The following is a 25802-nucleotide window of genomic DNA, read 5'->3' as shown; positions in this document are numbered from 1 at the left end:
AAAAGAATGGCTGTGCTAATTTTCCTCCTCTTGTTACCTAGGTGATTCCAAGCACTGCTCAGAGAAAGTGTCTGAAATCATCAACAAGCGCCTGGGCACTGACTGGAAAGATGCTCTGCCTCCTCCATTCAAACAAACTGCCATCTTCTTCCTGAGTGGAGAGAGGGTTGGGCCTCTCGAGAGTACAGACTACTGCAAAGACCTCAGTGTCAACTGGTGTTTGGGAGACTCCAGTATTGAGATTCTGGATAGCACCACCGGTTATGCAATCAACAAGTCAGTTGTACTATACAAACTATTAACTAATATTGGTTACTGACAACCAAGTATGGACGGTGCTGTTCAGTAAGGTTGTTTTGGGTGCATCATAGATCATAGTATCTCATTTTATACAGAGGTTTATTGGGGTGCTTATACAGTGTCATGTGATTAATCATTGAAGGTGCTGTAACGAAAGCCCTCTTTCCAAAACCCCACCCTCCAAAGATACGGTTGTACCATTATGACCTTCACCGAGCAGAAGAGCAGCAGTGCAAACACTTTTTTTTGTTTGCTGTTTACACAGTGCAGTGCTGCCACTGAGGTATCTCAGGACATTTGGAGATGGAAAATTTCCTCCATACCATTCCATAAAAAAAATGCTTACAACACCTTTAATAAATGCGCCTTTTTGAGGTGGTACACTACATTTGAGAAGCTCTTAACTAAGCCGCCATGTTGAGTCTAGATTATATAAATTAGCTTTGGTACTCTCAAAATCATTTGGTAAATTTCCACCATCCTTTCTGTTTCTCTCTCTCAGTTCTCCATTTGTAAGCGGTCCTGGATGCTCTAGCAGACTTTGTAAAAGAGCTCTGTACTGCTGCTTCAGAAAGGTCTCAGCACTGGCAGGCCATCAGGACCTTTTGACATTCACCACATACCGCAGTGCTAAAGTATGCCAAATACTAATCATTTTTGCTTTTAATTTTTAGTTCATTGGTTAAATCAGAGGCTGTATGTACTGTACACGAATGTGACCTATTGTGTGCACTGTAATCAGCTGTTGTATATGCTAATCTGTTCTATTTTCAATCTAGATGGCTGCCCACATGTATCAGGAGACCAAGACTTTGGTTAATCTGCAGTTCTTAGCCAACAACGCTGGACCTTGGAACTCCAAAGATTTGGTAGATTGCTTCAGTCACTAAATGACAGGTTGAACAACCCTTGAGATTCACTAAGGTTCCCAGCCATTTCAACTAAAGCCTAAGACTTTTGATGTTTGATGTTGCTACCTCTCCACTTGACTGTTCACATTTACTTAAAGATAGTAAAAGAAAAGTAAATTTCTGTTCTTATTTCACGCAAAGTTCTTAGTTTTTATCAGATAGATATCTAAGGTAGCATTAGGCATATAAGTTAACACATTTTTACTGAAAATATTTCTGTTTCAAAAATTGCATTGAACATAAGTGTATGAGTACTACCAAGTAGTTTGACTTTAAAGTTATTTTATCATTGTGTTCTTGTTTTGTGATTTGGTGTTTCAAACTTTGTTGGCTTGACATACCTACAGTATGTCTATATGTTAAAGTAGTTTTAAAGAGTTGAGTTCCCTCCCATTATTCATGTTTACTCCCATTCATAATTTGTGATAAGATAACCACAATAAAAAGTGACATTGTGAAGATGGAACATCAGATTATATTGTTGTTTTGGGCAGTATGTTTGTCTGTGTTGTTTATTGGGAATATGATCACTGATCATCAGGAAATTGATCATCAATTTCAGGATTACAGTAGGTTTATTTTAAAGGGGTCATGACATGAAGAAATACATTTCCCATGATATTTTCACATGAACGAGTTCATTGTACAATAAAATTTCAGAATTCAGAACTCAAAACTTCCTTGTCACTGCAAAAAGAGCATTTGTTGAAGCCAAGCTGCCAAAACGACTCGTTCTCTACTTCCTCCTCATTGTGATGTCACACTGTGGAAGATATGTGCATCTCACCGACACCACAACAACACATCAATGACTGCTGTAACTTTTTATTTCCGTAGCCCCGCCCAATAGCGGTTAACAGTAAGATGACGAGGAGAGAGCAGGTCAGTCAATAGCAGAGAGCCAATCATAACAGTGGGCGTTTACTGTCAAGTCTTAAAGGAGCAGCATTTCTCATCATTTACCCTCATGCCGTATCAAACTCATATGACCTTTTCTTCTGTGGAACACAAATGAAAACATTTTGAAGGAGATATGATGTTTATATCCATACAATGGTCGTCAAAGGGGTCCAAAACTTTCAAGCTCCAAAAGGACACAAAGGCAGTATAAATTAAACGGGGCTCAAGGATATGTATGTTTTTCTGCTTGCCCAGTAGCTCAAATTTGTAAAGTACTTGCCTTTCAACATTCACTGGCCCCTCCACAAAAATGCTACATTTTATTTTTAGCAATGTATTTTGAAAATATATTTGCCAGAAATTATACTTAAATGTTTTATTTACAAAACAAAAGTTTTTCATTTGCAGTATAATAGCTATAATGTTACTCCATGGCAGCTATAAATTCATTAACACACTGTTGCTGGAGAACAACAGCATATAATGAAAATTTACTAATTGGTTTGTAACTTTTAACGCATTCTTACTGATGCTTCCAAGCCATTCTTGCAATTTCAACAAAACCTCATTGATGTTAATTTGGTGACAAGTTTAAATCAGCAAAATGTGATATTCAATACATCAACTACATTTATTACTTTACAGAAATCCACATTTTTAAGTTTGCAAGGCATAAAAACTAGTTTTTATAATCTGTTTTATCATCCTCCAAAATTATGTTTTCCATTTAATTTTTTCTGAAATCCATGTTTCAGTTTAATTAAATTTTTATCATCAAAAAGGTGACTAACCAAATCAATTCATAAAGCATTCATCTATTAAAAAAATAGTACAATTAATTTCCAGTATAATTTTGCATTATTTTAAATCAAATGAATTGCTTCCATCACATCCTCACAGCTTAACTAAAACACATCATTGGAGGGTTTTTCAGCTAGCATGTTGCACAACAGATCATCATAATATAAATTCAAACATTGATGAATACAGGACATTCAGTACAGCAGCACTCTTGCTTGTGAGATTTTGCTTGAATATAATTATTATATAATCATATTATTAATATTAAATTGAACAGTGCATTTTACTATACATTAGTAAAATATTTATTTAGTAATTTTTTCACTTCTCACGCATGCCATTTAAACCAGGATTTTATAATGGCGGTGAAGACCTTTCGTTTTGTGTTTATTTGACAGTAGTTTCTTACTTTCTGATAGGCAGTTAACTACTTGTTCGTGTGATTATTAAACCCCAAAAGGCTGTGGTTTAATTATATAAATACATAATCTGCAGGTGCTGTGCGTTTCACAGTGAATGAGCGTTCTGTTCTCTGTAATCTACTACAACACGCAAAGCATGCATGATGCTCATAAAGTGATGCTCATAATGTGGTGTTTTCAGTGTATGAACGGCTTAACACATTCACTTTGAAGCACACAGCACATGCAGACTGGATATTTATTTAATGAAATCACAGACTTTTGTGGTTAAATTATCACTGTAGGACAGATTTACAATATCAATGAATATAAGATTTAGTGATAGCTAAATCTTGGCCTGATAGTGCAAGTGACAGTTCTATCAACTGGCCAAAACACTCTCACACTGGCCACAGGCCTGCGGCCATCCTTTTTGTTGAGCTCTGATAAAAGAAGTACATACGACTCTAGTGGTTTAAGCCATGTCTTCTGAAGCAATACAAGCGCTTCAGGTGAGAAACAGACCAACAGACTGCAGAGAAACAGATCAATAGACTGCAGGGGCCGATTCACGAAACGTTCTTAAGAAGAAAATTGTTCTTTACTACCATTTTATTCTTAATTTCTAACTTAAGAAAAAAGTTACAAATATTTTGTATATCCCAAAAAAACTTAAGAAAGTTCTTATCTTTTTTCTTAAGATTGTTCTTAGAAAAAACTTAAGAAACATTAAGATTCTCCAAAAAAATATTTCTTAAAAATCGTCATAAATAACATCTTAAAGTTAGGATAACTTCACAGTTGTCTTAAATTTTAAAAGGTAAGATGTTTAATGAATTGAACTGGGGTTTTCATGTTGAGTCTGAAGTCGCAATGGGCTGTTTACGTAGAAATGTGATTTTAGACCAAGAAAAAGTTTCGACTGTTTTGTGATTAATGATATTTGTATTTTCAGCTTGTAAAGCATGTAAATGTTATCACCAAATTCAAACAATAAATGTTGTTTTGAAGCTTCTCAATGCGGTGACCAATCATGCTTATTCAAACGGATGCGCTGCATATAGTGCGCTCTCTCCGCAATCTTTAGAGTTCATAGAAACATAATAATTATAACACTGAAAGCTGAGACTTTCTTTTTCACCTCCCATCCACATCCCATTGACTTGTATTATATGGACTAAAACACAACATACTGTATATCTATCCTATATTTGTTTTCAGCAAAAGAAAGAAAGTTACAGTTTTGAGACAACATGAGTAAATACTGAGAGACTTTTCACTTTTGGGAACTGTTTCTTTAAAAACAAAACTGTCATTTCTTTGGTAACATTCATTTTCATTTTATGGTTGACAAAATTGGAAATCTTCCTTTTGTTCATATAAACATGGGCACTCTGGAGCCCTCACTTCGGTTAATATGACAAAAATGGGGCCAAAAATCAAACTTGATTGAGGGCAGTGGGCCAAAAGTAAACATTGCATATATCAAACTGTATTATTTTAAAATGAAATATTAATACTGCAAAACACACAGAACTCATCAAGTGTCCTATACTTGCACAATGCACATAATTGATTTCAAAATCATTTTTATGTATGTTGTGTCTCATTTGTGAGTCACTTTGAATAAAATGTCTACTAAAAATGTGTCTCTTAAAACATGGTTACGGTCTCTTTAAGAACAGCACTTCTCACACTGAACATACAGTAGTTCTGTGCAGTTTTGGAGAGATGAAGATATAATGGCATGACGTAATACTATAAAGTAGGATATTGTTTTGTTATGTGACAAAAAATATTTCTTATCATAGACCAAGGCTACACATTGTCCTGGATTTCACTCAGTACTACCATTTATTGGGACTGCCAAATGTAATAGGATTATTTAATTAAACGATGCTGTAAAATGTTTTTGTATAGTTAATGCATTTAGCCTGCTTACTTTTATTGGACATTAAAACTGTTTTACTGTTGTGATATCAAAAACTTGAATTGTACTTTTGCTTCTTTTCTTAAGAGGTGATGGATTAAGGCAGAATGCATTACATTATGAAAGGAAATAAAAGCTACGAAACACATTTCTGCAAATTAAAAAATTGAGAGGCCTATTAATTTAATTGACTCCAAAATATGATTATGATAAAGAACCTGCTGAAATAAGGCATTGTATCTTATAGTTATTAAAAAACTTGCAGCTATCTGTTTTCAGGTAGATAGTTGCAAGTAAACGAGATATCCTCACGTTTGACAAATGAATTACAGTATGATGCACACATGTTATACACACCCCAAAACAGGTTTTAGTCAGAATAAGATGAAACCGAAATTTTTTTTTTGAGAGTCGTGGTCTGTTCACTTATAGTGCTTGTCGTAATGTTGTGCGGTGTTTGGAGTGAATGGAACCGTTGTTGATATTGAAATACTCCCTCACCTGACTTTATGACCCATCTGGCACCAGGTCCAAATCACTGAGATCATATTCTTTTCCCCCATTCTGATGGTTGATGTGAACATTAACTGAAGCTCCTGACCCGTATCTGCATGATTTTATGCACTGCACTGCAGCCACACGATTGGCTGATTAGATAATCGCATAGATGATTGTTAGTGCCAGATGGGCTGGTTTGAGTATTTCTGTAACTGCTGATCTCCTGGGATTTTCACACACAACAGTCTCTAGAATTTACTCTGAATGGTGCCAAAAACAAAAAACATCCAGTGAGCAGCAGTTCTGTGGATGGAAATGCCTTGTTGATGAGAGGGGTCAACAGAGAATGGCCAGACTGGTTCGAACTGACAAAGTCTATGGTAACTCAGATAACCACTCTGTACAACTGTGTTGAGAAGAATATCATCTCAGAATGTTGTTCTGAGATGCGGGTTGGTGCTGTTATGGTGTCACAAGGGGGACCTACACAATATTAGGCAGGTGGTGTTGATGTATCTCTGTGTGTGTGTGTGTGTGTGTGTGTGTGTGTGTGTGTGTGTGTGTATATATATATATATATATATATTTTAAAAACAATGGAATACAATCGAATTGCTTCTGAAGAGGTGACGCTTTCCTCCACAGGAAGTCTTGGTCTAAATGGGCATTTTTGCATCCAAAAAATACCCACAAGAGGAGCAGGAGTCCTCACTTTCCCCTCCATCTCTCCGGTCTCATCTCGTCAGTTGAGCTGATTGATCCTTATTCACTGGTCTCTTGTCGCGTTAGTTTTTGGTGGTTTACGGTGTCTCATACTAAAACCCAATAAGAAATATTTATACTCATGTCATATTGATTCATGTTAACGCAAAATGTATCATGTATGTATCTTTTCAATCATATTTTAGTAAGGGAAAGGGTCAGACATGGGAGGTATGGAAAGGCAGGTGTCTCAACGCCATAGTCAACCGCTTCACAAGTCTGTCGTAATCCTGGCAGACTCGAGTGAGTAATAATGGACATTTCTTTTGTAATATTAATGGCCTTCTTGACGTTTGACTCTTAAGCTTTTATATGGTTGTTTTCCCTCCAGTTCAGCAGTCAGTATACAAAGATTTAGTGTTGCTGTTGCAGTGAGACATTTAAGTGCATCGCAGCTAAAAAGCGAGGTAAATAGTTTCATACCAGTTTAATTAATCTATTTTGAAAAACAAACAAACAAAAAACTGTACCTGTTCAATGAAACGGGTTGTTGTAAATGCAAATGTTAAAATACAATTTGGCTTATAATGTTTTAGTACCAATTTAAAAAGTACATGTATTGCCTGGAAAATATTAATATTATTACAAACTGCAATTCACAAAGCAGTTTCAGTCATGCAGGCTACTCTAATTCACATATAGTGGAAAACTTACATTTTTGGAATTCTTCAGCTTGGAAGCAACTTTTTTTTTTCTTTCTCTCTCATATAAGGCACCGGCTTTAAATAGCATTATATAAGCTTCACCAGTAAAATAAATATAATAATAGGGGGAAATGTGATTTGTTGTGTGAGTTACGTTAACTTTTATGCATAAAGAGCTTTCTGGGTAAGTCTTGGCTGATGATGAAGCACTTGTTTATCTTATCCGTATTTCCCAGGGTGAGATTTCATTTGAAAGAGATTGCCTGGTGGAAGGCTGGGTGAAATGAATAATGGGACGACTTGTAGAGAAGTGAGGCAATACCGAACCGATCACCACCTCGTGCGTTTTTATTTTATTACCCGAGTGTTCTCGCAATATATTGACTGACTTTGACAATGGCGTGAGGCCAGACCTGGTCAGAGAAAAACACAACACATACACACCAAATCAACATTAAAATTTTAACCCTCACTAATATCCCTCCCCAAACACCAACAACCCCCCCCCCCCAGGTCACATAAAATAATACACATATATATATATATATATATATATATATATACAGGTGCATCTCAATAAATTAGAATGTCATGGAAAAGTTCATTTATTTCAGTAATTCAACTCAAATTGTGAAACTCGTGTATTAAATAAATTCAATGCACACAGACTGAAGTAGTTTAAGTCTTTTGTTCTTTGAATTGTGATGATTTTGGCTCACATTTAACAAAAACCCACCAATTCACTATCTCAAAAAATTAGAATATGGTGACATGCCAATCAGCTAATCAACTCAAAACACCTGCAAAGGTTTCCTGAGCCTTTAAAATGGTCTCTCAGTTTGGTTCATTAGGCTACACAATCATGGGGAAGACTGCTGATCTGACAGTTGTCCAGAAGACAATCATTGACACCCTTCACAAGGAGGGTAAGCCACAAACATTCATTGCCAAAGAAGCTGGCTGTTCACAGAGTGCTGTATCCAAGCATGTTAACAGAAAGTTGAGTGGAAGGAAAAAGTGTGGAAGAAAAAGATGCACAACCAACCGAGAGAACCGCAGCCTTATGATTGTCCAGCAAAATCGATTCAAGAATTTGGGTAAACTTCACAAGGAATGGACTGAGGCTGGGGTCAAGGCATCAAGAGCCACCACACACAGACATGTCAAGGAATTTGGCTACAGTTGTCGTATTCCTCTTGTTAAGCCACTCCTGAACCACAGACAATGTCAGAGGCGTCTTACCTGGGCTAAGGAGAACAAGAACTGGACTGTTGCCCAATGGTCCAAAGTCCTCTTTTCAGATGAGAGCAAGTTTTGTATTTCATTTGGAAACCAAGTTCCTAGAGTCTGGAGGTAGGGTGGAGAAGCTCATAGCCCAAGTTGCTTGAAGTCCAGTGTTAAGTTTCCACAGTCTGTGATGATTTGGGGTGCAATGTCATCTGCTGGTGTTGGTCCATTGTGTTTTTTTGAAAAGCAAAGTCACTGCACCCGTTTACCAAGAAATTTTGGAGTACTTCATGCTTCCTTCTGCTGACCAGCTTTTTAAAGATGCTGATTTCATTTTCCGGCAGGATTTGGCACCTGCCCACACTGCCAAAAGCACCAAAAGTTGGTTAAATGACCATGGTCTTGGTGTGCTTGACTGGCCAGCAAACTCACCAGACCAGAACCCCATAGAGAATCTATGGGGTATTGTCAAGAGGAAAATGAGAAACAAGAGACCAAAAAATGCAGATGAGCTGAAGGCCACTGTCAAAGAAACCTGGGCTTCCATACCACCACAGCAGTGCCACAAACTGATCACCTCCATGCCACGCCGAATTGAGGCAGTAATTAAAGCAAAAGGAGCCCCTACCAAGTATTGAGTACATATACAGTAAATGAACATACTTTCCAGAAGGCCAACAATTCACTAAAAATGTTTTTTTTATTGGTCTTATGATGTATTCTAATTTTTTGAGATAGTGAATTGGTGGGTTTTTGTTAAATGTGAGCCAAAATCATCACAATTAAAAGAACCAAAGACTTAAACTTCTTCAGTCTGTGTGCATTGAATTTATTTAATACACGAGTTTCACAATTTGAGTTGAATTACTGAAATAAATGAACTTTTCCACAACATTCTAATTTATTGAGATGCACCTGTATATATAATAAACATACATAATTAAACTAAACTTCTCTCTCCTCATCCCTTCCCCGAGAGTCCCCCAAAACCACCAAATACCTACCCCACTTCCTGAAGAACAAGTCCCCAACCCCAGCCATCTACCTGCCATCTCCTCAAAAGCTGCCACCCTCCCCATCTCCGCACACAACTCCTGAAATGGTGGCGCTCCGTCCGACTTTCAACCCCTTAAAATACTTTGTCTGCCCATCATAATGCTAGTCAGAACCCAATTTATTTATATATTTGTCCCCTAGATGTGACTGCCCCACTGTCCAAAAATACAATGTCTGGGGCAAAGTAAAATTTGAGTGCCCAAAACATCACACAAACAACTCTGAGCCTTCAACCAAAAATCTTGGATCTTAACACCCCCCCCCCCCCAAAAGGCATGGGTTGTGTCTCCAACTTCTGATTGGCATCACCAGCAGGTAGGTGTGTCTTTAAGACCAAGCCTATACAATCTAGAGGGGGTGCAATAAAATCTATGTAAAATCTTAAATTGCATAAGGCGCACCCTTGCATCTTAATTATACACTATATTGCCAAAAGTATTCGCTCACCTGCCTTTAGACGCATATGAACTTAAGTGACATCCCATTCTTAATCCATAGGGTTTAATATGACGTCGGCCCACCCTTTGCAGCTATAACAGCTTCAACTATTCTGGGAAGGCTTTCCACAAGGTTTAGGAGTGTGTTTATGGGAATTTTTGACCATTCTTCCAGAAGCGCATTTGTGAGGTCAGACACTGATGTTGGACGAGAAGGCCTGGCTCACAGTCTTCGCTCAAATTCATCCCAAAGGTGCTCTATCGGGTTGAGGTCAGGACTCTGTGCAGGCCAGTCAAGTTCTTCCACACCAAACTCGCTCATCCATGTCTTTATGGACCTTGCTTTGTGCACTGGTGTGCAGTCATGTTGGAACAGGAAGGGGCCATCCCCAAACTGTTCCCACAAAGTTGGGAGCATGGAATTGTCCAAAATCTCTTGGTATGCTGAAGCATTCAGAGTTCCTTTCACTGGAACTAAGGGGCCAAGCCCAGCTCCTGAAAAAAACCCCACACCATAATCCCTCCTCCACCAAACTTCACAGTTGGCACAATGCAGTCAGACAAGTACCGTTCTCCTGGCAACCGCCAAACCCAGACTCGTCCATCAGATTGCCAGATGGAGAAGCGTGATTCATCACTCCAGAGAACGCGTCTCCACTGCTCTAGAGTCCAGTGGCGGCGTGCTTTACACCACTGCATCCGACGCTTTGCATTGCACTTGGTGATGTATGGCTTGGATGCAGCTGCTCGGCCATGGAAACCCATTCCATGAAGCTCTCTACGCACTGTTCTTGAGCTAATCTGAAGGCCACATGAACTTTGGAGGTCTGTAGCGATTGACTCTGCAGAAAGTTGCGCACTATGCGCCTCAGCATCCGCTGACCCCGCTCTGTCATTTTACGTGGCCTACCACTTCGTGGCTGAGTTGCTGTCATTCCCAATCGCTTCCACTTTGTTATAATACCACTGACAGTTGACTGTGGAATATTTAGTAGTGAGGAAATTTCACGACTGGACTTGTTGCACAGGTGGCATCCTATCACAGTACCACGCTGGAATTCACTGAGCTCCTGAGAGCGGCACATTCTTTCACAAATGTTTGTAGAAGCAGTCTGCATGCCTAGGTGCTTCATTTTATACACCTGTGGCCATGGAAGTGATTGGAACACCTGAATTCATTTATTTGGATGGGTGAGCGAATACTTTTGGCAATATAGTGTATGTTCTTTATTGTCAAACTTGATTTTGCAGTTACATTGTGCAGGTACAGCCGTGAATGGGCCTTTGAGTATGGGGAGAATCTTGAGAAGTTCTTCAGACAGCTGAAGACCATTTTGCCAAAAGAGAGCCTGGTGGTGTGGAACATGACCATGCCCCCGGGGCAAGAAAATCGTGGGAGATTTCCTGGTGCCAGAGGTGTGTTGAAAAAAAGTGTGATGAGCCTGAACTGCCATGAACAGGAGCTGTGTTTCCATCCAATGTGCAAATCTAATCTAATGCGAAAAATCACAATATTTTACGAAAACACTTTGCAAATAAAGTGGTGTTTCTATCCCGTATAAATCCTTAGTTCAGGAGAAATTGTAGCCAATGTGGCTCTTTTATTACATTTAATAAGTTACTTGCATCTTAGAGCGTGCAGTCAAACACTTTGAAGAACTTCATGTTTTCTAACGTTCGGTGGTCTCATGTCTGGGATTGACAGCGCGTCAGATAGCTCTATGAGGTAAAAGTTGCCAATCAATTTGATGATGGATGTAAAATTTGCATACAATGATGGAAACCCTAGCTGAAATGATGATGAGAATAATCAAGGTCTTTTTCATTTTTCCCACAAACACAGAATACAGCACATGGGTCCAACTTTAAGATATGATGTTATCAACGTGAATTTTTACGGAGCCACTCTAGCTGACGTGTATGGCTTTGATGTGCTGGACTTGCACTTTCAGTTTTGCTTCAGCATCACCAAACGCATGATGGAGTGCACTGGAATGCTGTTGCCCACCACAGAATAATGTGCCTGCTGCTGGAACATGTTGCACAGGCATGGGGAGTGGAACTGTCAATCTCTGGTGAGAAATGCACAATTACTTTATGTCAGACAAAACATGTCGCACAACTTTACTGGCCATTCGTTTTTAAAATGGAAACATATCCACTCTGAAATTAAAGGGTTATTTCACCCAAAAATTTTAATTATATCATCATTGACTCACCCTCATGCCATCCCAGATGTGTATGACTTTCTTTCTTCAACAGAACACATTTGAAGAAAAATATCTTGGCTCAATAGGTCCTTAAAATGAGGGTGACCAGATTCCTGATAGTGGAAAATGGGACAGCCCCCTCCCAGCAAAATTAAATTGACGTATCCTTACCGAGGCGCAGATCAATGCGAAGTAGAGGGTGCATCCGCATCTGTAACTGTTGTCACCTTGTACTTTTCGCTGGCAGCAATTTTTCTCAGTGTGCGCTTGACTTTCAAGAGTTTATCGTAAAATGCAGAGCAGTCCAGTGACAGTCCAAAATTAAGACGTACAAAAAGCATTGCCTTCATGGCTGTTACACTGAGTCCAGATTTATCCGGTATCCATGCTGCGTTCATTAATGAGAACACATGCTTCACAGATTCAGATGTTCAGGCAGGCATAAAACAAACTCCACGACCTTGGAAAGTTGATGGTCTTGCTCTCGGCCATGTTGCTTATGTTCAACTGAGTGATGCGACGAGTGACAATGTTTTTCACGCAAGCCCACTCATCAAAGTGCGTGATTTCGTCAATCATACTGAGAGCGGGGATTCTGCAGAAGTGTTCGAGGCTGCTCTGAATGTCTTTCCACTCTGGGATGTCTCTCAATAAGGCCCACTCAAGTTTTTCTATGTTCTCCAATAAGTGGCTCCAATTTTGGAGGTAACCCACTGATGCTGAATAAAAGTTTCTCACAGCACTCCAAAACTCCAAAGCTTTAACCAGGGCACCCAACTGCTTTTTAATGTCAGAGAGTATGAATGATTCCTCCAGCATGGCCTGCTAGACTTTTCTCAGGTCATGAATGTGCAAAGCTATGGCCGTGCACAACAGAATGATAAGCAAAAAGTCCTTCACTTGTGTGCACCTTGTCAGATTCAGAACTTTGCTTCACAAAAAACAAAAACAAAAATCGCTAACACTTGGTGTGGCACACTTACTTTTAGCAGCATCCACCTTTTTTGTATGAACATGCTGAGCAATGTCGGTGCAGCCTCCATGGGCGATGGAAAAGCGAGCTCCACAAATCTCACACCTCACTTTATTCTGCTCTGTCTGTGACTCCTTTTTTAGAAATGTAAACTCTTTTTGAAGATCCTCATTAAATGTACATGCACGCTTTGACATTTTTCCAGCCGTAATTTCATCTGTGTTTTCAAACTGACTCTTCAATCAGTTCACTAACTGGACGTCTATTGATGGGGGATTGTGATTGAATAGTTTAATCCAATCATGTACTTCAAATAACACAGTGTGATTTTATTGATTTTACAAGCCGTATCCTTGGCTCCTTTTGATTAGAATACTCACATGACTGAGAAAGCTGCATAGGTGAGAGGGGAAATATGGGACAAAACACGATTTTTTCAGAATAAGTCGGGACACTAGAAAAAGTGCTTAAATACGGGACTGTCCCGGGAAAACTGGACGTCTGGCCACACTACTTAAAATGCAAGTGGATGGTGATCAGACTTTTGAAGCTCCAAAAAGAACAGACAGTCATCATAAACGTCATCGATACGACTCCAGCGGTTATATTAATGTCTTCTAAAGTGATACGATCACTTTTGGTGCGAATAAGATCAATATTTAAGTACTTTTTAACTATAAACCATGGATGACGTTTATGCTGACTGTCTTTGACTTTTGGAGCTTAAAAAGATGGCTCACCATCCACTTGCATTTTAAGGACCTGCTGAGCTAAGATATTTTTCTATTTTTCTTCAAATGTGTTTTGCTGATGAAAGAAAGTCATACACACCTGAGATATCATGAGGGTGAGTAAATGATGAGAGAATTTAAGTTTTGGTGAACTATCCCTTTAAGCAGAGATGATCATTAGAGATGTTCTACACATAATGGCTGCATCCGAAACCAAAGCTAGCTGTCTTGTTGCCTCGCTGCCCTATCAATGACTCAACAGACATCATTTGTGTATGAAGGTACCTTTCCTGTTTTGGACAGACTACTGAGCAGTGTTGGGGAAGTTACTCTAAAAAAGTAATTAATTACTAACTACTAATTACATCTTCTACAGTGTAATTAGATTACTGTACTTATTACTCTGTCTGAAAAGTAATTGCCTTACTTATTACTAATTACTTTCTAAAACCCTTATCAACCTCGACCAGATGAAAAATACAAGGATAGACATTAAAGTGTTCTTTTAATTCTTTCAAATAAATCATATAAAATCATATAAATTATTCATGAACTGGCCAAAGATTTTATGGGGGCAGCGTTAAATTAGAAAACATTTTACATTTTAACATTAGATGTTAAATTTCGATTTTAAATTCACTATTGTTTTATATAGAATTTTTCTATAGTCTATACAGTATTTAACACAATTACATCAGAAGTAACTGTAATTAAATTACTGAAAAATTAAGAGTAATCCCTTTACTTTTTTCAATGAAAAAGTAATTTAATTACAATAATTAATTACTTAGTAACGCATTACACCCAACACTGCTACTGAGGTAGCATAATGTCACATTGTTGCTAGGATACCAGCAACTGATTAACGCCATCTGGTGTCCACTAAAGGTAACGCGTCTGCTTCAATCATCTAACCAAACTGCAATGCTCTAATCTAGACCAAATTTAAGAGAGTTTCAGCAATAACCAAGTGTATATTTAATAACTACAATACTACTACTCACTAGAAATGGAATCAAAATATGGAAAAATTGAATAGAAACGTACATTTATACATAAATTGTCTATCAACTGCCTCTTAGGCCGCCATTTGTTTTTCTTCAACTCAATCGCCATGGATTCAGGAGCACAGGATTGTGGGATTTCATAGGCAGCGAAGGATACAAATATGCTGCCTTCAAAAATTGATCAGATGAAGGTATCTCAGTAGACAGTATGTGACAAAAACATTGGATTCTGACATGCCTCGATCCCTTCCTACCTCCGTATACAGCCTCCGGAAGCAGCATTTTATTGGTTTAAAATGAACACAAAAGGCGATTTATTTTATTTATTTATTTATTTTATATCCTGGCCACTCTGTTCTATATAATAAGATTGAATGAGAAGGACTGGGGCTGTTCCTGAAGTCATTATTTTCTTAAAATCTTCCACTTCTGTGAACTGTTAAAACTGATGTAATTTTTTCAATGTTAAAATAATTTTTGCTAGCCCATATTAATATGTAGAAATAACTAAAAGTAAATTTACTAAAGTAAATTACTTAGTAGGTTGATTTTTCCCAGATGTGTAAACACTCTGGCTCTGTAGTGCTTACCAAAATTGCTGTTTGAGCGGCCCGTCCAGCCCGACACAGCAACATTGTCTCAACCAGTGGAGTGAGTTTGGGGCAGGACTATTTTTGTATTTTTTTTACCATTGGCAGTCAGTGGGTGAATTCAGAAATCTGTTTTAAAACACTTTAAGAAAACACTTTCTCCACAGCAACGCAATTTCCCCGAACGCTTATGTAAATAACAAACATGGGATCCGATGGAATACTTCGCTGTTTTATTCTCTGTTGCTTCACTTTATTTCCAGATATTCCAGAGTTGTTGCTGTGTTCGTTTCCTTCACATTCTATCGTCACCTGCAGCTGAATTGTGCAATAGTGAGGTTTCGCTCTTACATAAAACTGCAGGATTTCCTCAATATACAAGCGCATGTACACCGCCGGTGATTTACACTGATGTTTAGAAATGGGTATAGTTTATAGTTTGTGATTTTTCCCACTGTACTTCCAGAAATGTTGAATTCTTTTCACTGTGTTGACATGTTGTTGGGCTCCATCCTATGACATTTTATATGCGGTCTGTTCATGCACAAGCGCACTCCTCAAAAACAGGTTAGAATGATGATTATGCATTTAAATGACCACAGTAAGCCGTGTTCTTTGGGAGAAACCTAGGTGTGTTAACCCGTTTTCTTTTAATCCCTTAAACGGCGTAAGGAAATCTGCGTTCTTGTTTACGTGACGTTTCAAAACGGTGCTTTCTGCAAAAAACATTTTCTTAAGTGTATGTAAACGTGGTCAGTGACTCAGTGAATTGAACTTGAGAACCAGATCAGACTGATTCATGAGCAAATCATCCAGACCAATTTTGTAAACTGGATCAATATATTCATGGAAAAGATCCAACTTAATTATGATCAGTTACGAATCTCATGAATCTAACATGAACATTCCAAAGAGAGCTAGAACAGATGTTGATATTTTCAGTAAATAATTTAAATTTCAGTCTTTTTCAGTCTCTGGCTTCAGAAGACTTGGAATATAGCGCACAATGCATATGAATCACTTTTATGGTGCTTTTTTGTCATTTGGATCATGACAGCCCCAGTCCTTATTCACTTTTATTAGATGGAAAATTTTTGCCAGGATATTGTTTTGAAATTCACCTTTTGTGTTCTACCAAAAGAAAGTCAAGAAGCTTTGGAATGATGTGAGGTTGAGTAAATAATGACAGAATTTTTATTTTTTACCTATTTATTCATTTTAAGGTCAAATTAGTGCGAAAGAGTGAATTGTTTTTTTAGGTGCTGTCAATTCAACTGTTGCCCCCTATTAGCCAGTGAACAATTTGGTCATGAAAAAGAGACACAGAAGGCTATACAATCTGTATAAAAAAGAGAGACCAGGTCACTTCTACAAATAGTCAATCCATAGAAAATCCACATCAAAGTGTGTTTGGCCATAATATAAAACATTGTTCATCAAACTTTACCCTTTGAGTTGAAAGGCACAGGTTCTGCATGCCACCTTGTTGAAATTATAGCCCATAATGCTTTTTTCTTACTGTTTATCTCTTTGTTATTAAGGGTGTATGTATGTGTTTTTAGCATTTAAATGTTTCTGTAGTCTCTTTATTGTTATATTTAGTTTTAAATATGATTTATAAAGTCTGAGATTCCAACTTACTGTAGATGAAAGCCCATTGTACAAAAGTGCCACGGTTTGTTCCTGGCAGGCAGCAGATGCCCTAATTCTAACCAAATGGAGCCTGTAAGGCAGAGTAGCCTGCCAGGAACAACAGATGGCACCTTTCTCCCATCGCGTAGATGCAAGTCATTCAATGTTACTAGATTTTCATAATTATTAGTGTCACAATAATACTTAACTGTGATACTACAACAGATGGTTTGCTGCTTTAATGAAAAAAATCAGCACCACAGAATGTTTCTGGCACTTTTTGTTTTTACTCTGAAATTAACATTTGTTTTTCAACAAAGTGTAAAATAGGTCTCTTGCAATTTGAATTGTGTGTTGTTTTTGTTTAGCTAGGCCTAATGCAAATTAAGTAAACAGGATTTTGATTAGGCCAGTTGTATATTGCGTAAAAAGCTCATGGTTACATTTTCAGTGCTGACCTGATGCAGCCTTTTCCTACTGTATTATCACTTGGTTAAAATCTCTTTCGAAGTGCAAAGGAATTTGCATTATATTATATTTTTTAAATATGGGGCAATACGAGGTGTAATCTGATAGCAAAAATAACTGACCCCTCTCAATTCCACCACCTCTTGAACTCTCACATCAGCTGCCAGATCTGTTCCTCTAACCTCTCTCTCCAGCCATACAAGCCTGGCATCAGGGTCCTCGTCTGAGAACTGTAAGAGACTCCCTGAGGGTCTCAGTACCTGTAAGCATTGCTTTAATATCTGACCAGCCTTTACTTGCCCCTCTTTAGACCTAACTAAAGCATCCGTTGTACCTTTGTCCAAAATCAAGTCTAGGCTTCTGGCCCCAAAGTGTCCTCTTAACTGTGTGCAGTCCAGCTCTACGAAGGCAAGAGCAGAGGATGGATTCTGTGGCTGTACTGGTATAGCATTGGTGTACTCCTCCAGAATTTGCACTGCCACCAGGGAGATGTCAGCACAGGTGACCATGACAACACATGGAGAGTATCTGTAAATACAGGGTCCTAAGGCGGATGTGCCACAGCCCATGTCCAGGATGTGTAAAGGGCCAATTTGGGAATGAGGCATGGTCTGAAGTACAGGAAAAATGAAGTCCTGGACTGAGTGAAAGCCAAAAAACCACTCGAAATTTTTGAAGTTGCCTTTGCTTGCATTTTCTATGTAGAATCTGTCCCATGTTGCTTTTTTGTCCATGTTTTCAATGAACTCATCTGTGAACACAAGTTATACATAGTGTACAAAATAAGAACATATGCACTTTTGGCTTGCTAACAACAAAGATTCTTAAAATGCTGCAAGTCATTATTTTAAATACTTGCACACGTACTACCTGACAGAACTCATTGAAATAAGTGTCCTGAAAAATCACACTAGTTTCTGAGACAGCCCTATGTTCTGTAAACTGTAAAAGAATCTGACTGCAGCCTGTGCGTTAGCCAATCAAAAACCTTGGAGTGCGGCTATCTGCCAAAAGAGCGCAACAGTGCCCGCCCACTTTTTCAGCCACATGGGTTCCAGAAGTATTTTCCACAATTATTTCTTCCATTGACTTTTTATAAAATCCTTCATAAAAGAGTTGTAAACCATGAAACAAATCAACCAGCTCTGAGGTGAATCATAACATTACAAACTTTGTTTTCAAGCCAAAAAAAAAAAAAAAAGTATTTGAAAATCGGACAAAAAAGATAAAGTACAAGACTGTGTCCTTATCGTCTTTCATGAGGGTAGGAACTACAATCCCATGAAGCATTATGAATTACGTAATCAAATAGAAATATATGGAAGTATATAAAACTATTAATTTTAGGTTGATGATTATAGAAACAATACCTATAATTTATGTATTGCTAAATATTCCGATACATAAGTAGTTTGAGAATGGAGACCGACTCGTTTGCATCATTCACAGTGCATCATGTGAGTGTGCGGTCGCTTCCGGGCTTGTTTGGCAGGCTTTCTTGGCTGCAGTTCTCTGATTGGTGGATCTTTATCTGCTGGACCATGGGTAGTGTAGTTGTTCACCAGGAACTCTGCTATTAAATGTGATTTTTAAACAATGAAGTTGAAATAACGCAGACTGATGGAGCATATACCATCAATGGACACCCTCGGTGCTCATGTGCATTTTGGAGGTCCAAATTTTGGTCACCATTCCCTTGCATTGTGAGGAACTACAGAGCTGAGATATTCTTTTAAAAATCTCAGTTTATGCTCAGCAGTAGAAAGAAAGTCATTCACATCTGGGATGGCATGAGGGTGAGTAAATGATGAGAGAATTTTCATTTTTGGGTGAACTATCCCTTTAAGCCAGTGTACACCGCTGGTAATGTATTTCTAACATGGCGGCCCTCATGAGGCGACCCTCTCCATGTAGATTCAAACAGCATTTGGTAGGTTAGTGATATGATTGGTGTCGTCATTTCACACGAGTGGTAATGATCAAAATTGCAATCCATTTAATAAGGAAAAATTACAGAGTGCACCTTTAAATCATTGACATACCAGCAAAGGCAATGTATGTACTTAGCAATAATATAAAGTCAATCGCTTAAAATGCCCTGTACTGTCAAATGCCATTCAAAACGAAACACTATGTCTCACTAGGTCTAACACAAATGTCTTTAAAAGTAAAAAAATGTGAAAGTGTACACTAACTTGTCAAACTAGCATGATGCCATCGGCACGCCCACGTCAGCTTCTGAAGACTCCTCAGAGGCGCAGCAAATCTGTTTATTAACAGCATGTTAAGTCCTGGCAATGTAAAGGTACTCGAGACAAACACAGACAGCATGTGCGATGCAGTGAACGAGTAAAATAACCCGGATATGTACACAAACTCAAAGAAGGGGCGGCGGAAAAATAATTTAATCAAGATGGCGGATGAACAGCAGGAATCGTCGCAGGGAGAGATGGAGGGTAAGTGCAAAAATAACATTGCCTCTTGTTGCCATAAAGATCATTTGACTTGCTCCAACAAATCATCTGGTGGGGGTCCCACATTAGGGACCATACATTAGAGTGAGAATCTGCTTTGACTAGTACTGCTGCAGGAGGAAAAGCAGAGCAGGCTCATTAGCTGTGCAGATGCACACCATAGGCTCATTTTACACAAAGCTTGAATGGCAACATGTGTTGCATTTTGGTCCACTGTCCTGTTTTCACGACAGCTGTAAAATGACCATCTTTGGCTCTCCGTTGCCCCTACAGTGGGATTATTGCATTGCTTGCAAATCAATTATAGACAACGGAACATCAATGTGATCATTCACTGATACAGACAGTATTTCTGGAGATATGTGGTTGTATTTCGCCATCTGGTAACAGTCATCAAATAATGAATTATACAATTACACAGAGGACTCATACACACGAGAATTTGTTGACATGACGTATGTTTATGTAATGGCATGAAACAGCTGCAGCATTAGCATAATGGTCAATAGTTCTATTCTAATTCTGTTTTATTATTATCTCTGTCTTGTTGTTGTATTGTTGTGCACTGGAAGCTCCTGTCACCAAGACAAACTCCTTGTATGTTTAAGCATATTTGGCAATAAAGCTGATTCTGATTCAGTTCAGAATCATGTGACAAAACAAAGACTGGTCATGATTATCTGCTGCAAGGTTAAGGGTCAAATCCAGTTTTTGTGTAGTAGGTGTTTAACACCTCACTTTTTCCCTTGGAAATAAATAGGAAATCTTTTAATGACCGATTTACAAATCAGAAAACTGTTGACGTTTGGTGTGTTTTTTGCAGGAGTGAACTGTCTCGCACATGACGAGGCCATTATGGCACAGCAGGACCGCATTCAGCAAGAGGTGAGTTGATCATTCATGACTGAACACTGTTGAGAAAGTAAAGTATTCAGACCCCTTCACCTTATTCACATTTTGTTATGTTGCGCCTTATGCTAAAATCGTTTAATTAATTTACCCCCTCATCAATCTACTCTCAATACCCGGTAATGACAAAGTGAAAAGGGCATTTGGGAATTTTTTTGCTAATTTATTAAAAGTAAAAATTGAAATATCACACATTGACATTTAGGCCTAAATGATTTTAGCGTAAGGCTGCAAGATAAAATGTAAAAACCCTGAAGTAGTTTCCCAAAGGTACTGTCTCATTTGAAGGAAGGATTGGAATTTATGTTTTTTGTTGATTACTGAAGTTGTTCCGGATGTTTTCAGAAGATCATGTTTTTCAGTGATGAGTTACTAGTAAGAGGTGCTGCACTTAAAGCAATAGTGCACCCAAAATAAAATTCTCTCATCATCTACTCAGCCTCATGCCATCCCAGATGTTCTTCTGCTGAACACAAATTAAGATTGTTTTAGAAGAGTATTTCAGATCTGTAGGTCCACACAATGCAAGTGAATGGTGACCAGAGATTTGAAGCTCCAAGAAGTACATAAAGTCAGCATAGAAGTAATCCATATGACTCCAGTGGTTAAATCAATGTCTTCTAAATCAATATGATTGGTGTTGGTAAAAAACAGATCAATATTTAAGTCCTTTTTTACTATAAATCTACACTATGACCAGCCCCTCCTATGCACGTTCACAAGAGGACAGAGTTCTTCTGTTTTTTAATGATTTGTATTCTTGGTGCATTTTGCAACCTACTGGGCAGGGAGGAGAAAGAGGAACAAAAGGAGGAATAAAGCAATGGAAAAGAATAAATCAAATATATTTGCACAACAGCCCAGAAGGTGGCGAAATGCACAAAGAATGCAAATCGGCAGAAAAACAGAAGATGAAGACCTCTTGTGAACCCGCATAGGAGGGTTGTTTGAAAGTTGATAAATAGGAAAAATAAAGGACTTAAATATTGATTTGTTTCTCACCCACACCTATCATATTGCTTCAGAAGACACTGATTTAACAAACGGAGTCATTTGGATTACTTCAATGCTGCCTTTATATGCTTTTTGGAGCTTCAGAGCTCTTGTTACCATTCACTTACATTGCATGGACCAACAGTTTGGAGATATTCTTCTAAAAATCTTAATATGTGTTCTGCAGAAGAAGGAAAGTCATACACATCTGGGATGGCATCAGGGTGAGTAAATGATGAGAGAATTTTCATTTTTGGGTGAACTATTCCTTAAAAGCTGAAGTGTGTAATTTCTGCACCACTAGCATTATCGAACAGAATTGCAAAAATAAACGTTTGTTTAAAAAAATAAAATAAAATTGCAGCATTTAGTCTGTTTGCTCTGAGGCCATCTGCATGTATAATCCTTTAAACTGGCAAAATAAAACAGATACACACATTTACAATTTACAGTATTTGTCTTCTGAAAAAATGGACCAGAAGAATCAATGATTCTGTTTGCAGGGGTGTATAAAAAAAATGTCTTGTCCTATAAAATGCTCTCTAGAATGAGATTGTCCTTTGATATGTCCCACCCCAATGCCCTGTTTCATTAGGAAATACATCAACACGGGAAAAAAACTATGTTCGTCAAACCATATTATGGGGTCCTTAATTGCTTGGTGTTTTTTGTTTTGTTTTTGTTTTTTTACCGAATAGATAGCCACCTCAAACCCTCTGGTGTCAGACAGACAAGATCTCTCTGTGCTTCAGAGTGAATATGCTGCAGAGGACACCATCTACCAACTCAAGATAAAGGTGTGCACAGTTTCATGAGCTTACTTGGCAAGTGCCTGAAAGCTGCTGTAAAACCTAGTTACTTGGGTAAATGGGGAAAAGATGTTTACATGTTCTGTCTTGTCCGTAGGACCTTCACAAAAAGTATTCTTACATTCGGAAGACACGACCGGATGGGAATTGCTTTTACAGAGCCTTTGGCTTCGCATATTTGGAATCACTACTGGAAGACAGCAAAGAGCTGCAAAGGTAACGTAATGTTTTGTAGGGTTGCATGAAGCAAATATCAGTGCCTTTGTTACTTTGTTTGCAAGGCAACACTGTAGTGCTATTCCTCTAAATAACAGGTTCTAAACACCTTCCTATAAATAACTGTTTTTTTTTTTTTTTTTTTGTTTTTTTGAGGAATAGTTCACTTCACCCAAAAATGGAAATTCTCTCATCATTTACTCGCCCTCATGCAATCCCAGATGTGTATGACTTTCTTTCTTCTACTGAACTTAAATGAAGATTTTTAGAAGAATATTTCAGCTCTGTAGGTCCATTAATTGCAAGTGAATGGGTACCAAAATTTTGAAGCTCCAAAAAGCACATAAATGCAGCATTTAAGTAATCTATAAGACTCCAGTGGTTTAATCCATGTCTTCCGAAGCGATATAATAGGTGTGGGTGAGAAACCGTTCAATATACAGTATATGTCCTTTTTTACTATGAATTCTCCTCCCTGCCCAGTAGGTGGTGATATGCACAAAGAATGTGAATTGCCAAAACCAAATGAAGAAGAATGTGAAAGTGAAGATTTATAGTAAAAAAGGACTTCAGTATTGATCTGTTTCTCACCCACACCTATCATATCGCTTCGGAAGACATGGATTAAACCACTGGAGTCTTATAGATTACTTAAATGCTGCATTTATGTGCTTTTTGGAGCTTCAAAGTTTTGGTCACCATTCACTTGCATTGTGTGGGCCTACAGAGCTGAAATATTATTTAAAAAAACTTTGTGTTCAACAGAAGAAAGAAAGTCATACACATTTGGGATGACATGAGGGTGAGTAAATGATGAATTTTAATTTTTGAGTGAACTATCCCTTTAACTCACAAACTTCAAACTTTTTGTAGACATATCTATTTTTGTTGTTGTTGATGTTGTTAATGTAAAGTTTGGAAATGTCCCATTGGCTTGAAATTGGTAGAATATTCAGCATTGAAAATGTTACTATCAGCAATAACATAATTGTTATAGTTGCATGCTGAATTGTGATTGGTCTTTTCTTCCATGATATATTTTTAATACATCAGCTTCTGAAGAGTCCTCAGAGGCACAGCAAATCTGTTTATTAACAGCATGTTAAACATGAGATCTGTCTGCTTTGACATTAGGTTCAAAGCTGTGGCAGCTAAGAGCAAACTGGACCTTGTAAACCAGGGCTTCACTGAATTCACTATTGAGGACTTTCACAACACTGTGAGTTAGAAAAGTAATCATTTGTTTGGTGATAGTTCCACTTTAAAAACTGTGCAAATATGACATGGCTTCTTGTATTCAGGACAGGCTTAAAACCTGTAAATGTAAAAGTTGTTGATTAACAACAATTATGCTGACCCAAAGGAGTAAGTTTTCTGTGGATTCTCTCCTTTGTCAGTTTATGGACTTGATTGAGCTGTGTGAAAAGCAACAATCACTTGGAGAACTTCTGAGCTCCTTTAACGACCAGAGCGTGTCTGACTACATAGTGGTTTACCTGAGGCTTCTGACCTCTGGATACCTGCAGCGGGAGCATGCATTCTTTCAGCACTTCATCGAGGGTGGTCGCTCTGTCAAAGAGTTTTGTCAGCAGGTGAGAGACAGTTTGGGTTGTAACACCTAAAGATGACTTATTCTGTCTTTGTTGTCTTATGTGGTTTTCATACTGGGCACGTTTGCTGTGGGCTGAACCCGAGTGCGATTGTTCCCGGCGCCCTAGATTCTGTCAGATTCCCGGTGCTTTTCTGTCATCAACTTGCGGCATCATAAACATGCACATGATGGAGAACACAACGCGTGTTGCCATATTTGTGTTTTTCATTAATTTGGCGTCATTACGCACACTAGAGTGAACGCATGACATAATTCAGCAGATATGCTTGTCCAGGAGAAGGCGACTATATCTGATGCTTGCAAACAGTCTTTTTTGAGGAGACAGCTGCTTGCGCACAATATATTTGCAGCGCTGCTTATGTTCCCCTGCCACTCATGGTGCAAGTGTGTTTTTGTGCAACTGATGATGTCGTTTTGCTTAAATTAGTAAAAAGTCTCAGGTTCAGTACCACGGTCCACAAAACCAATTTTTCATGCGAACCGTGCTCTGTTTCAGACTAAACTGCCAGTGTGAAAGCCCCCTTAATAAACATAGGAATCTGTTTCCAGGGTGCAAACTTCTGTTTATATTAGAGCTACCAATTAAATGCTTTAATCTTGTAAAATAAATTATATAAAAAGAATTTGAACACATTTAATCATACCCTCAGTCCCATATAAAAACAGGGCAGTCACAATTGTCATACTAATTATGGTGTATGTGTGCTAAGTTTAAAATGATCAAGTTGCTATTCTTGAAAGAACTGTAGAACAATCCAGTAGTGCTGAAAACGAATAAATCTTACTGGTTGTGATTGGCCTAAGTCTATGTTTCTCTTTTAGGAGGTGGAGCCCATGTCGAAGGAAAGCGACCACATCCATATCATTGCCTTAGCAAAGGCTCTGAATGTTCCCGTATTAGTGGAATACATGGACAGAGGAGAGGGTGGAACAGTGAACCATCATATCTTCCCTGAAGGAAGTGTGCCACGCATCTTCCTCCTGTACCGCCCTGGCCACTATGACATCCTGTACATGTGATACTCTGTATATTCTCTGTGGTTCCATTGTGAAGAAACCATCCCAATACTACAGCCAAGTTATGCTATGATTAAACACAATAAACAGTTCTCAGTTTTCCCCCTTTTTACCTTTTTTTCCCCCCAGTACAGAATGAATTAAAAGCTCTTAGAATAACTGAAACTGCATCAAATAGCAGCATTAGGGGTTGTACAGTAGGTTTTTTGTGGTTGTAAATGTTATCAACTTGCTTTTAGTGTTTTCCTTTGTTACACTGCCTCTCATAAGTTTTATTAAAGTCATTTAAACCTC

The 25802-nt window shown here is 38.2% G+C and overlaps 3 protein-coding genes across 8 annotated transcripts in view; 2 read left to right on the top strand and 1 right to left on the bottom strand.

Annotated features, from left to right (window-relative positions):
• LOC127439594 (adenosine deaminase domain-containing protein 2-like) overlaps window positions 1-6116 on the top strand; it is a 13630-nt gene extending 7514 nt beyond the window's left edge. The window contains exons 7-9 of the mRNA XM_051695782.1: window positions 42-276; window positions 803-935; window positions 1080-6116. Coding sequence (XP_051551742.1) covers window positions 42-276; window positions 803-935; window positions 1080-1190 — 479 coding nt within the window. The 3' untranslated portion in view covers window positions 1191-6116. The remainder of the gene's footprint in view (window positions 1-41; window positions 277-802; window positions 936-1079) is intronic.
• LOC127439602 (citrate synthase-lysine N-methyltransferase CSKMT, mitochondrial-like) overlaps window positions 1-19809 on the bottom strand; it is a 22377-nt gene extending 2568 nt beyond the window's left edge. Inside the window, exons 1-3 of one of the 6 annotated variants that reach the window (XM_051695818.1) lie at window positions 19674-19809; window positions 17813-18229; window positions 6257-7560 (exon numbers count right to left, since the gene is read on the bottom strand). In XM_051695818.1, the coding sequence (XP_051551778.1) occupies window positions 7496-7560; window positions 17813-18229; window positions 19674-19809 (618 nt within the window). In that variant the 3' untranslated portion in view covers window positions 6257-7495. Of the gene's footprint in view, window positions 1-6256; window positions 7561-10378; window positions 11940-12086; window positions 18230-19673 lie in introns of those variants that run through there. The other 5 variants (XM_051695794.1, XR_007896997.1, XM_051695809.1 and 2 more) reach the window with 5 other exon arrangements.
• On the top strand, window positions 19704-25802 carry LOC127439626 (ubiquitin thioesterase OTUB1-like). Its single transcript, XM_051695840.1, has 7 exons — window positions 19704-19934; window positions 20776-20837; window positions 22553-22651; window positions 22761-22879; window positions 24014-24098; window positions 24277-24471; window positions 25314-25802. Exons 1-7 carry the CDS (start codon window positions 19844-19846, stop codon window positions 25509-25511), a joined length of 849 nt encoding a protein of 282 aa, XP_051551800.1. The 5' UTR covers window positions 19704-19843; the 3' UTR covers window positions 25512-25802.

This window comes from Myxocyprinus asiaticus, chromosome 1 (assembly GCF_019703515.2).
Source record: "Myxocyprinus asiaticus isolate MX2 ecotype Aquarium Trade chromosome 1, UBuf_Myxa_2, whole genome shotgun sequence".
In the NCBI taxonomy this organism is placed as follows: Eukaryota; Metazoa; Chordata; class Actinopteri; order Cypriniformes; family Catostomidae; genus Myxocyprinus; species Myxocyprinus asiaticus.
Note: the sequence above shows the minus strand (reverse complement) of the source record. Positions and strands in the feature narration are given on the sequence as shown.

Bases quoted from the DNA above. Each gene is read 5' to 3' on its own strand.
- LOC127439626 (XM_051695840.1), top strand. From the start codon at position 19,844: ATGTACACAAACTCAAAGAAGGGGCGGCGGAAAAATAATTTAATCAAG. The intron at 20,838-22,552 runs GTGAGTTGATCA...TTTACCGAATAG, and splicing joins AGGACCGCATTCAGCAAGAG to ATAGCCACCTCAAACCCTCT. The intron at 24,099-24,276 runs GTGAGTTAGAAA...CTCCTTTGTCAG, and splicing joins TTGAGGACTTTCACAACACT to TTTATGGACTTGATTGAGCT.